The following is a 13,616-nucleotide window of genomic DNA, read 5'->3' on the forward strand; positions in this document are numbered from 1 at the left end:
GTTCAAACCTTCGTAGAAAAATTACTCTAGTATTATAGAATGAAACCAAGGCACCCGCGGTTGCCTTTGACGGTGCAAAACACGACATTGTTGTGTTTGTTGGGGAGAAAACTTACAGACATACAGTACAGCACTTCAGAGTCACACTGCTAGCGATCGAAGATTTATGTAAATTTGACAAGCTGAACGCATTCTGTACTGTAGAGGAGACACGGCACGAGATTGATTGACAATGGTCTACAGTAGGGGTGGGCGATATAAATGATATACGATAGAAACGATATAAATTTGGCCAATGATAGAGATTTTGACTATATCACTCTATCGCGATAGCGCAATGTTGATGATGTCATCAAGCTGCACCTGTTTTGGTCGAAAGCATCGCAGCGGCTAAAACCATTATCATCTGCAAATTATGGCGGGCGACAGTCATAGCAAAGAGATGAAGCACTTTTGAAATATGGGGAAAGCCAAAAACTGCGCTTCCTCCACTTCCGTAACATTGATTCATTAATGTTGAATTCTCTCGCAGCTGTTCTATTCCCATGTTGTTGCAGTATATTAATAACTAACCTCGTATTGTGGATGAGTAATCTCAGTTGTTCTCCTGACTGAAGTTTGGCCCGTGTATAGCATCCTGCTATGCGATTGCATTTGTCCCCAACCACCAGAATCCCTCACGTTAACTTTTATTGAGTGGAAAAAAAGTTGGCGTTCATCCTCCAGCTTCACTGTGCTAATGTTATACTAACATAGCTGTGTCGCTAGCAATCACATAGCACAATATTATATACCAGGTAGTCCAACTTCAGTAACCCTGAAAACGCCACTGCTGTTTAGTTTTCTGTCTTCATTTATGTTGGAAGTGGTAGCAGAGCTGTACGTTTTAATTAGTTTCAAAAATCTTTCAGTCAGAACATGGTATGAAATGTTTAGGTGTAAACTAGCGAGCTAACTTCCTGTTAACTTCTAACTCCGTTAAATTTAATAAATTCTGTTTTCATGGATGCATGGATGTTAAACTTAATTGTTACACCCGATAAAGCAGCAACGCTGATGATTTTCTTAAAGATGAAATAATTTAGACCGTTTTTAACTCTTAGTGTTCGTTTGACTTTGGGACCTGAACAGGATGGAGTTTTGGACCCAGATTACTCCGCGAAGATCCTCACTATGGCAGCTGTAATGCTCTGACAATCCATCAAGCAGTGTGGCTTACCAAAGTTGTACTAAAAAATCTTTTAACAGTGTTACGTCCGCCCGAAGGGGTCTAGGCATGCGAGTGAGGGGACCAGTAACAAATGAGTCCAGAACAGAATGAAAGGAAAAAAGACAGGTGTTTTTGGTAAATAAAATAGTCTTTATTATAGATAATCTTAACATAAAGAGCCGGCAACGCCGTTTTACCAATAACACTTGGAAAAAGGGAAAAAAAGGTTGCAACAACAAAGAACACAACAACCAAACAAAAACTCCACACCACGAGGAGGCACTTCCAGGGGCCCACAAGCTCACCCTATCACTAGCAGCAGCTAGCTTTACTGCTGCCGAGGCCCACAAGCCCACACTTCTCACCTAAAGCAGCTATACTCTTTCCACAACTCCACACTTCAGGCAGGATAACTACACACCAAGAACACCCCACACTGCTCACAGCTCATCCCCAGCTTATATCTCCGCCCCCGAAATGGATGATACGGCTATCAGTGCACAGGTGTCTAGAAGCTTGTTTGTAAGTAATAACATCCACCTGGTTCCCGTTTTCTGTGAATCCAGTGTTGAGAGCTTCTTCAGTGTGTTTGAAAGCATAGAAACTGCATTACAGTGGCCTGAAGACGTGTGGGGGGTGATATTGCTGTGTAAATTCACAGGTAGGGCTCAGGAAGCTTGTTCTGGTCTGTCCGGGGATGACTGCCTAGTTTATGAAAAGATTAAAAGTGCCGTCCTCCTAGCCGATGAGCTTGTACCTGAGGCCTATAGGCAGCATTTTCGAGGTTTGGAGTTGGCACAGGGTCAGTCCTACCTTGACTTTGCTCAGGAGAAGGCAAAGCGTTTTGGTAGGTGGTGCTCTGCAAGCCAGGTTAACAGTTTGGGGTCGTTACGTGAGCTCATGCTTGTGGAGGATTTTAAAAACTCTGTTCCTGAGTGTATTGCTCTTTCTTTAAGTGAACAAAGGGTTTCCACATTACAGCAGGCTGCCACACTGGCAGATGAGTTCACCCTAAGTCATAAAATAAATGCTGTAGAATGTGATACCCCTCTGTGCCATAGTACATCTTGGCGAGGTAAGAGTGGGCCAGCTAACAAGGCTGAAAAAGTTGTGGTTTCGAGACCCAAAACGAAGCTTTGTTTCTTCTGCCACAAACCTGGACACCTCGTTGCTAACTGTTTGAAATTGAAACTCAAACAGAAAGCCCACTCAAAGCAAAAAGGGCCTGCTTTGAGAAAAGTTAGTCGTGGTTCTCCGGTCCTCAAAATGATTTGCAGGGAGAAAGATCATGTATAAAACCACCCCTCAGACCTGCATCCCTTGCTAACAAACATGTCTGTGTTTCAGTAAAGCCTGCTAGCTGCCTCCTGGGTTCTCCACATGTGATCGTTCCAAGCCCTGGCTATCACATGGGACACTATTTTGAGGGTCTGCGGCGACCCTCAGTCCGTATTATGAACCCATTGAGATGGGGTTGGCAGCTTCCGCAGGCAATGCCTAACCGTTGCTATGGGGTTTGGTAGGTGGAAAGCCTGCAATTTGGTGATGCAACGGTTACGGACTTGATTAGTTGTTTTGGTTATCATAATTATGTGACAAACCACGGGTTTGTATTTATGGGAGGGGGTGTTACGGCCCTAGCTGGGCCTCCTCCTGAAGGTGCCTGTGTGGGCGTGTCCCACCACCTCTTCTGCCTGAGGTGCCACCTTTCCCTTTTGTGCAGCTGACTCTCGTCAGTAATTAAAGAGATTTAAGCCCAGGGAAAGGTGAGCTCTGGGCCAGAGTGCCATTAGTGTGGTTGCAGCTAGTGAGCTGAGTGTTTGGTATATTTGCAGTTAGTGAGCTGCTCTCTCTTTTTGACATAGGGTTTACTTTATTGACCAACGCCTGAGTTTTGTTTGTTTTCTTAAATGGTGATAGCGGCTTGTCCGTCTCTTTTAGTTGAGCTACTTTAATAAAACTCTTTAATTTAACCCTTTTGCCTCCTTGACTCCTTTTTCTGACCTGGACACTTTTTGTTACTTCCCCTTAACTGCCTAGACCCCTCAGGGGAACGTAACACTATATGGGTGATGATCTTTGGTTTTTGCGTTTCAGGGTTTTATTGTGACTTTTTCCTCTTTGTACATTTATTTATGTTAAGATTAATGCTTTCATTTTTAACTATTGCATAGAAAGCACCAGTTTTGCATCTGACTCTGCCGACTTGCCCCGAGAAATGATTTGATGTAATCTCAATGACTGAGACTAGTAGAACAGGCTGGTAATTTCTCTCTCTCTCTCTCTTGCTCTTAGGTCCTGGTGTAGCTACCTCTGAACTGGCTCCACATCCTGTCTCTTATTTATCAGCTGCCTTTGCCTTGATCGCCCCTCTCTCCATCCATTCATCATCACTTCATCCCCATCAGTAAGCCCAACAGCTGGTCCACCTGACCGTACCTGCGCCTGTCCATGGACTGGCCGTGACTCTGGAGGGAGGGGGACAGAAACAAGGAAAGAGTTGAGTCGCAGAGGAGACGACGGAAGAGAAAGCTGGATTCATTCAGATGTCACGCTTCTGAAGTGGCCCTGCTCGCTGTCCTTCACCCCCTCATCCTCCTCTTCAGCCTTCTTCAGTTATGGAGATTTAAAGGAGCAGTGAGAGACTATTGCCAAGACATTAAAGTGAAAAAAATACATATTACCCTGATATAAAATCATTTTTGAATAAAACATTTAGTCAGAAACAGGACTGTTGAGCACATGAACAACCCTCCAGAATCCAAACCAAAGGGGGCCTGAGTAGACAACGGAGAGAAAGAAAATCACACACACACAAAACCTTTTACTGACATGTCAACAACAGCCACAATGGGTGAAATGGCAAACAGCGCTGTGGAGTTTTACCCCAAAGGGACACGAGGTGGGGGTGGAGGAGGAGGAAGGGCAGATGGCAGCCATGCAGGGGGAGACTTTGGGGTCACAGTGAAGGAGCTCAGGGAGCTGATGGAGCTCCGAGGGGCTGATGCCCTACAGAAGATAGAGGACAGCTATGGAGACACAGAGGGTCTCTGCCGGCGACTACAGTCCAATACCACTGATGGTGAGCAGACATGGGTGTAGAAATGGTTCAGTGGGAAGAATTGATAACAAAAGAAGACGTGCCTAGATGGATGAATGGGCTGGTGGAGGAATGGTACAGTGGATGAGTAGGTGGTTGCTGGTTGGATGAATTTATAGAGCAGAAGATGGAGGATGAATGAGATTGTACTCTTGATTGGAGTCAAACACAGGCACCAGTGCATCAGTGGGGATCAGTGTTGGGCAAGTTACGTTGAAAAAGTAATTAATTATAGTTACTAGTTACTTCTTCAAAAAAGTCACTGAGTTAGTAACTGAGTTACAAGATTCTAAAAGTAATTAATTACTTTAAAAGTAACTACCGCATTATAAAAAAAAGTTTAACCCTCTGGGGTCCAGGGTATAATTGGCCATTTTAACCACTTTTGATTTTACCTCTACATTTCTCCTTTAAAAACGATTTACTTTGCCTTGTTTGGTATCATCTGTTTCAGCACAACCTCGCGTGTCTGAATTTACAGTTATGTTTTCATTTTGACATACTGTATTAACACAATTGATCTAAAATCAGACAAAAAACATAAAATCCAAGTAGAAACAACCACAAATATGTTTAATGAATCATATTTCAGAACTTTAAATGTAAATATAAATTGTCAATTTTAAAATCATATGCACAAGTTTTGCAAACAACAAAGTTATTAGCAGCCATTTACCTTTTACCCCATTTTTTAATAACCATTTCAAACTATTTACATAACAATCAGCTGTTCTGCATTCAATAGGATGCTACCTAAATTATTTGTGCCACTCCCAAAAAAATAATTTCTGTCCACTATAAAGGAGAACATCACAACCTGATACCTGCAGGTCTGACAGCAGCAGGTGTGTCACTCATCCTGTTTTTTATCTGGAGACAGCAGTCGCCTCATTGTTCTGACACACAACACAAAACTATCCACAACACTACACGCTAACTACACAAGACAACACATTAACTACACACTCCAAACACGCTAAACGTCACAAATCTCTCACATCTCAAAACTCTCTCTCTCTCTCTTTTTCTGCTGTCTTTCTTTCTCTCTCTCTCGTGGTCACTCCTCAATCTTCCCCCTCTTCCTAAACAACCAAATGTCATGTTTCCATATTATTTTTTTATTGGTTGACATGGTGTATTTTTCCACGAAAGGGCTGTTTTTGTTTTTTTTGTTTTTTTTGGGGCATATGCAGAGAGTGCTTGCTAGTGATGTCCTTAAACAGTAAACATGACGAAATTATTCAGGAAAAAAACACTCGTATATATTGTTTATCATGACTCTAGTTTTACGTGGCCTATCAACACAATTTAAAAACTGGTATATATCACCTTGTTGCTTTGTCATCTTGAACGGGTCATGTGATTGGCTTACCACGACTACTTTATTCTTCCTCAGTCAAGCAGCAGCACTCATGCGATTGTTTTGCCCCCCTGAGCTCCAGGTGTGGTGCAAAAAAGTGATCGTCGGGCAGAAAGTGATTGCCATCCGCGGGACCGCGCGCAGCTGTTTAAAGCTGTAGCGCCCAGATTACTTACATGGACAGCTACTTCCATGCAACTGATATAAGGTGCGGTAAGCTGAAGACAGTTTCAACCGTCTGTTTGTTGAAAAATAGTAACGCGACCGCACCGCATTTTCTTGTTAGTAACGGTAACGCCGTTGTAACGCCATCACTGGTGGGGATTCTGTCTCATCATCATTTGGCATCATTTGGCCAACAGAAACAGATTAGGTGTGGTCACCAGTCATTTTAGAACAAAGCCACCTTTTATTTTAACAAGCTACGAACATACACTAAAACTGCTAATGATGTTTATTGTTGTGCGCAATATCAATACACAAATGAGTGCAACACATGTTAGATGAATTCTGAATTAAGTGCTGGTGCCTCCATTTTCCTGTAGTTGTAATCCTGACCTTGGAAGGCAGCTTCTGGTTGAGGTGCGTGTAAAGAGAATATGGGCGGATGGTCTGATTGGTGAAGGGATGATGGGATTATATTGGATGGGTGAATGGGAAGCTGATAGAGTAAATCAATAAATGGATGAACTACAATCTCTTAACAGTATACCTGCAAGGGTGGTTTAGGTGAAAGTCTATTATGTTTGTCTAACAACTGTTAACAGTCAAGGAGGCAAAAGGAAAAATAATCATTTTCATAGGCTGCCAGTTACCAGGACATGCTAATAAAATAAACCTTTAATAAATCCTTTTCAAAGTTATTATGATGCCCAAATGTTGTCTCGCAGGTGTTGAAGCTGTTCAGCTATACCTGTGTTTGCTTAGTGTTTTTCCTGTCTTATTCACATCAGTGAAGTTAGCCTTAATATACCTCTCTGTATTACTCATTTTGATGGTTTGTGCAAATACTGAACATCACAACATTCATGAAGTTAGGGTTGATTGCAGGACGGTTATAAACCCTCACTCACTAAAGTAATACATTCAGGCCATCAAGATAAGAAGTACTTTAACTTATATCTGTTCTTATATTGTTGTTGTTGTTGTTGTTGTTGTTATTATTATTATTATTATTATTATTTACAGATTTTCCATTTTAGTTCAAGAGGCTTAACAAAAGTATTAACTGTTTAGCCTGTTTACTGTTATTTTTGAGAACCCAATAGATTGACAGGTTTATTTTGGTTTTTCAGCATAATAAAGGCCTCCTTTTAGATCTCTTTGGACTTCCTTTTGAGAGTTTAATTAAACAGCTAATGCAAGTACAACACTTCTTTTATCTGCTTAATGTGTCATTGAGTCTCAGGGTTCTGGCCTCACCTGGCCACGGATGTGCTTGTCATTTCTTTTGAGCCTTTCAAACAAAGGTGTAGATTTGGTTTTGGCATTGGTGGGGACGGATGATTCAGCCACCGAACCCTGCCCTGATTCTTTTTTTTTCTTCCTTTTTGTTTTTGCTTCTTGATAAAAAAGGAGAAATATACTTGCTTACATATGTTATTCTACATGCTTTTAAACCATTTAAAATTTAAATTCATAGTTTTATATGTGAATTATATAATGTTAAATTACTATTAAACAAATGACTAAGTATTTTAGGCTTTAGTTTACTTCAGCCATATTCCAGACAAATCAAGTATCATACAAAAATAAAAATAGAGTCATGACAATAAAAGAATATGACTTTAAGGACTTAACAACATTACTTCAGTTATAGTACACCAACATCTCTTATACATTAGCACTAAGGGAACACTGAATGACCTGGTGGTTTTTGTCCATAAAACTACTCATCTAAGATTACCACAAAGTAACAGATCTCTCAGCAAAATTACGGTATGCAACATTTTAGACACACCATGCTGATGAGTCACACATCTGTAATGTTTGTAGGGTGAGTGCATTTTTAAAACTATTTGTGCAAACTGCACTACAAGGTGGAATATTTGCAAAATCATAACTACCTCATGATATTTTGTCTCAAAAATTAACCCTATGAATACGTCAGTGCCATTAGGATGAAATTATTGTGTCACCAACATTTTAACGTTAGACATATAATGTTAACAGCCTCTGTAAACGAATATCCTGGCTCGCTCGAGGCTGCCGTTTTCTCTGACAGTTTCAATCAAAATTAGAAATGCTACTCTGGGAGACTGAAATAACTAATAGTGATGCCTGTTGTGTAGTTAGTTTCCAAAACATGTTATTCGTGGTTACATACAATTTTAGACTGATGTGGGCCATAGCCTAGCATAGCCTGTAACGTTATTATGACAGACACATTTTATGAGTGAACTTAACTTTAAGTGACTTACAGGTTTCTTTGAAACACTCTCTTATATCCAGCTTCTTCCTTGTTGCTGCCATCCTCCTCTCCTCCTTGCAGGTCCTGGCAGCGCAGGCTTGCAGCTGATAAAACTAAACAGAGCTCCCTGAAAGGCACAGCCAATCACATTGGCCATATTTGTCACATGAGGTAGGACTCCAGTAGAGAATGTAATTTAACTCTTTCTGCACCGTCAGGTGAACGAGACGTTGACAGATCGTTTTTCTTTTTTTCTATAGGTTTTGTTTTTCTTTACTCGAAGAGATCAAATTATTGGTGGGGACGATTCAGTAATCGCTGGATATTGGTGGGGACGTGTCCCTTCCGTCCATGCAAAATCTACGCCCTTGCTTTCAAATTTGACAAATGTTTTGTTATGTTTTTTTGTCTTTGAATTCGTTTGCTTTTTTTAACTGCCCATTTTTCAAGTTTGCAGGTCTTTCACACCTGCTAGGCTTACAGCTTGTTTTTGCATGTTTAAAGTAGTTTTGAATGAACTGCAAAGTGCATTGACACAAATGAAAAGCACCAACAGTGTTTTCCTTTCTCTCTTTTGTCAACTCAGTTAGCCATTGTCTTTCTTAGATGTGAAGAGCTGCACACTAAAAACTCTCAAACTGAGATAAGTAGAGGCTGAAATTGGGACAAATTTATTTCGATTTTTTAGTGATTTTTTCTGCATTCTATATTAGGTTTTAAACTGCTAATTTACAAAGAGGTGTTTAATGAGTCTGTTGCTTATCATAAAAAAACGACTAATGAGAACAGTGATAAATTAGGCTTATTAATTTATTTGTGGTATGATTTCAGTATTTGGTATCAGCAGATACCTGAAGCCAAAGTGCCAATATCATCAGTACAAAACTGGAAAAAGTTGGATTGGTGTATATTGGAGATTAGTTATCGCTAATGTTTGATTATTTGTGGACTTAAACAATGAATAAATAGGATGTTTTGAAATAACTTAAAACTATTTTTTAAAGGAACAATGAGTTTGGGTAATAAACTATTTGATAATTAGACTGTGATAAAGCTACGCAGCAGAGTGGAGTCCAACAATGGTAGGAAGTAGGACAGGACCTCCTGGGGCCTAGATACTAGTGACTGGAGAGATGATGAGGTGTAGATGGGGAGGCAGGTGGCATGAATGAGAGTCTGAAAGGTAGAATGACAGAGGAGCACAGAATTAAGGCACAGAGAACAGAGAAAGCTAACTGGCTTGCAGAAGGTGGGCAAGCAAATTAATGGACCAGAGTGGTGACAACAGAATTGAGTTTGACAGCTTGAGAAAGGAGACGTGATGTAACAAATTGACTTGCCTGGTGGCGGTAACTTGCCAGAGTTGCTGATGGTTTATCATATTTACAACATTATATATTATCAGCAATATATAATAATATCAATATTCATGTAATATTCTAAATTTAAACATTGATGGTATAAAAGATGGATATAGCCACCATAATGCCATCTATAGGTTTGTGAGAACTCGTTCTGAAGCGTTAAGATGAGTGTTTTTTGGCAACAACAGCTTTGTGTTTTGAAACCAAATATGGCGGCTCTGACTGTGAAGCTGCTTGCTCATTGGTTAACAACTTCCCGATTACAAGCCATTAGTCAATGATCAGATCCTTGGTCTGCTCCTCCTTTCTGGCATGTATAATGACTAAAAATTGCAAAATGACCTGAATGTTTTATTCAGTATGTGGAAATAATATCTCAAATCATGTTAATATCTTGGGAGAACTTGGCGGTTGATGGAGGTGAAGTTAATAATAATAATAATAATAAAAGTTCATCATTGTTGTCAGATATCTCACCTTTTTGTTATATTTAATGTTAGTTAAACCACTAACATTAGCCACCATGCCTCCAGTCTCACACTAACTGCTATTGGAGGCATGGTGGGCACCGTGTGAGATTAGGCCGTTACAGAGGCACAAACTCCTGCCATTTTGTGAAAGACAAGGGTATCAGTCATGTTTAATGTTGTTAACTAGCGAGGTCCAGAAAAAGATATAAATAGACAATGGCAACCAAGTGTTTTATGGTTTACTGCCTGTTTATGCCGTCTCAGTTCGACCTAGCTACACCAACAACATTACTCCTCTTTTGCTTTGTCTTCTTTATAACTATAAAGAAGAAGCTTGTGTACAGTTGTGTACAACTGTACACAAGTTGAGCATTAGACAAATTGCTCAGACTGATCAACATCATAGTAACAGGAAAACAAGGCTTTAAATTTGGACATCAGTCCTTCTTCTCAGTGTGTAATAAACTGTCGCTTATCATGACACAGTAGTGAAAGTTAATTGATGTGCACAATGGCCATTTTTGTTCACAACCCACAGGGATGTGGTAAGTTGTCATTGTTAGGTTGAAGTCATTAGTTTGCCATGGAGATTAGCAGCCAACACACCCCTCAAACCTGAGGTGTGCCCACTGCCCAATATTAATACTGTGCAGTACTGTAGTGCGGTTGCAATGCAAAAAAAAAAGAAAAATAGATGTAATGCTAAGTAGTAAAAATGACATTATTTTTCTGTTTGGTCACTGTAGAAGGTAATTCGTTCCGCTGCTACTTATATAGCCTTATTCTGCAACATGGCCTGAGATACACTGCCTTGTAATAGCCAGTTGACATCCTATTGTTCCACATATGTATCCCAATAACAGCACGTATAACTATCTCATTATTGTCTTTTTAGGTAACAAATTTGAAGGAATGTGCATATCTCCACTCAAAAGAAGTATGTTATGTAAATCCAGATAAAAATAGTTGATTTTCTTCTGTTTTTCTTCTAATATATGAAGCTGATAATTCTACATTATGTGACCATGTGACATACTGGCATCATTATTGTGTCACAGAAAAATGTAATGTGAGTACATTAATGCATTAATTGGTAATGCTTTGTAATGCTTGGTAACTGTTGTTACATTTATAACATTGTAGTTCACATAAAATTCATGCCCGTTCTGATACCTGTTCAGTTTGCTCCTCCTCTGGTTTTTGAGTAGAACATTATGGATGAATTATTACAGCTTGCAGTCTGTGAGGAGGCGGGGAGCTAGGCTTGAGTGAATGGTGTAGGTGTTGGTGGAGATGGAATTGAACCAAATTGCATATTCAAAGATTTGCCCCAATTCAGGGACACGGAGGTTTACTTTTACACATGTATAATTCATGGCAGAGTATGAAACCTTTAAATATGTAATGTCAGCGCTTATCACACTTTGGTAGGGTTGCCCAGGTAGAATGATGTCTGGCTGAAGTGTATTTTGAGCTTTTATCTTTTTATACACTATAGTGAACAGCTGATCTGTGATTAACTTAGGAAAAAACATTAACTAGGAATTAATTTTGTCACAGTTATATTGATAGTTCTGCTAACCAGCTAGCCCTCCCTGCCCCTCTCAGGTGTTTAAACTGATTCAGCTGCTTATTCAGAAAGACTCTAGCAGACAAAAGGAGATCGACAATGCCAGGAGACAAACTTTAACTTAATAAATAAGTGTTTCCCCCAGAATTAGATTGTATTGCATTTGCATGTGTGTTCCTGTGCATGAGAGAAAGGCGCACACACACTTTCTTAAATGAATTCATAATGCTACCAATATATTGTAACATGATAATAATGGTAAATGGCCTTTATTTGTATAGCGCTTTACTAGTCCCTAAGGACCCAAAAGTGCTTTACACATCCAGTCATCCACCCACTGGTGATGGCAAGTTGTAGCCACAGCCACCCTGGGGCGCACTGACAGAGGCAGGGCTGCCGGACACTGGCACCACCGGGCCCTCTGACCACTACCAGTAGGCAACGGGGGAAGTGTCTTGCCCAAGGACACAACGGCCGAGACTGTCCAAGCCGGGGTTCGAACCGGCAACCTTCCGATTACAAGGCGAACTCCCAACTATTGAGCCACGATCGCACGATAAAAGCAATAATAATAATAACAATAATATTATAACAATAATCAGGTGTTTGTCTTATGAGTTCTTCCCATTTCATCTTTATAGTCTTGCACTGCCACTGGCAACAGTATTCCTCTTTTCGTTCTGCAGACTCAGTGAGCTACAACACAGCACCGCTGGCTCTCCAGCTGGTTCAGGTTCTGGTTAGACTGACCTTCCAACTTGCAGCAGAAATCCAAATCCAATATAGCAGAACAATTGCCATCGCCAGCTGCATTTCAAATGGTGGACGTTCAAATTGGCTACAACACAGACCTTATGTTAGCTGGTAACCAGTTTATTCAAAATAAAAGTTTGTGTATTATTCCAAACTATGTTGATTATATCTTGTCTCGGATAAAAAAAGAACATGCAAAGTGTGTGTGTGAGAAACACTAAACAAGTCAGCTGATCTTTTCATACAACTAACTGATTAAGCAACTACCGTAATTGTCGGGCTATAAGCCGCTACTTTTTGCACAAGCTTTGAACCCTGCGGCTTTTAGTCAGGTGCGGCTTTTCTATGGATTGTCCATGAGCGGATTTGTTTTGTTTGTTCTACTGTTGTACGGCACTACGTTGCCTGGCGGAAGGATCGGGGTTCAAGAGTGGTATGTTGGTCACATGTCCATCTGCCAGGCAACGTAGTGCCGTACGAAGTAGCGCGAAAAACAAACTTCAAAGTAGCGCTACGCGTTCAGCTGGAGGCCTGGATGATGTGCGGCGATAAATTTGCAAAAAGCAAGTTATGCCCAACTCCACCATTGGATTCTAACAACGTGGAAAAGTGTGAAAACATCCATGATCACCAACGGATTTCGAAGGGCTGGACTGCTGCATGATGGAGGACACCGCCACGGCCCTTCTGAGGGTGTTCGACTCTGACACTGACAACGAGGATTTGTTTGGTTTTGAAAGTGACAACGAAGGAAAGAAGCTGAGAGTGGATGGAGTGGATGACGAAGCCATCCTGAGCCTGTTCGTTTCCAACACTGGAGGAGAGGACTTTGGTGGTTTTAGTGCGCAGGAAGAAGAGAAAGATGGTGGTGAATGACTGACTTTTCTTCTTGTTAAAGCCGTGTCACTGCACCTGAGCCTAAAAGTTAGTCTGAATCATAGCTGGACTAGCCATCGGGCATACCGGGCATTTGCCCGGTGGGCCGCTGGCGATTTTTTGTTTTTATGGGCTGATGGATTTTTTTTTTTTTTTTTTTAGGAAGGGTATATATAATGAAAGGTGTTGGATTGGCCAATTGGTCATGATCGACTCTGGGCTGGACCAATTACAGCCGAGGAGGCCGAATGCACCCGCCCCCTTGTTTAGCAATCACGTGATTTTCGCGCATTGCATGCCGGGAACTCGTGGCAAAACAATCCAAGTACCGCATCAAATGCAAGCATTTGCAGCACCGCAAAACGTTCATTCTCCGGTTCCAATACCTTCTTGTTTTTTCTTTGCCGCACAAAAAAGGAATGTACAAAACAAAAGGAGAACAATGCCGGTCCGTACAAAGACAGACTCGACGAAAAGACAAAGAAAGGATACGAGGAAAAAAT

The 13,616-nt window shown here is 40.8% G+C and overlaps 1 protein-coding gene across 5 annotated transcripts in view; it reads left to right on the forward strand.

Moving 5' to 3' along the window:
* Nucleotides 1-13,616, forward strand: part of atp2b3b (ATPase plasma membrane Ca2+ transporting 3b) — a 106,027-nt gene that overhangs the window by 6,185 nt on the left and 86,226 nt on the right. For all 5 annotated transcript variants that reach the window (XM_082517602.1, XM_082517598.1, XM_082517600.1 and 2 more), the window contains exon 2: nucleotides 3,506-4,292. In XM_082517602.1, coding sequence (XP_082373728.1) covers nucleotides 4,043-4,292 — 250 coding nt within the window. In that variant the 5' untranslated portion in view covers nucleotides 3,506-4,042. The remainder of the gene's footprint in view (nucleotides 1-3,505; nucleotides 4,293-13,616) is intronic.

The sequence above is a fragment of the Aulonocara stuartgranti genome (genome assembly GCF_965226115.1).
Source record: "Aulonocara stuartgranti genome assembly, chromosome: 20".
Lineage (NCBI taxonomy): Eukaryota > Metazoa > Chordata > Actinopteri > Cichliformes > Cichlidae > Aulonocara > Aulonocara stuartgranti.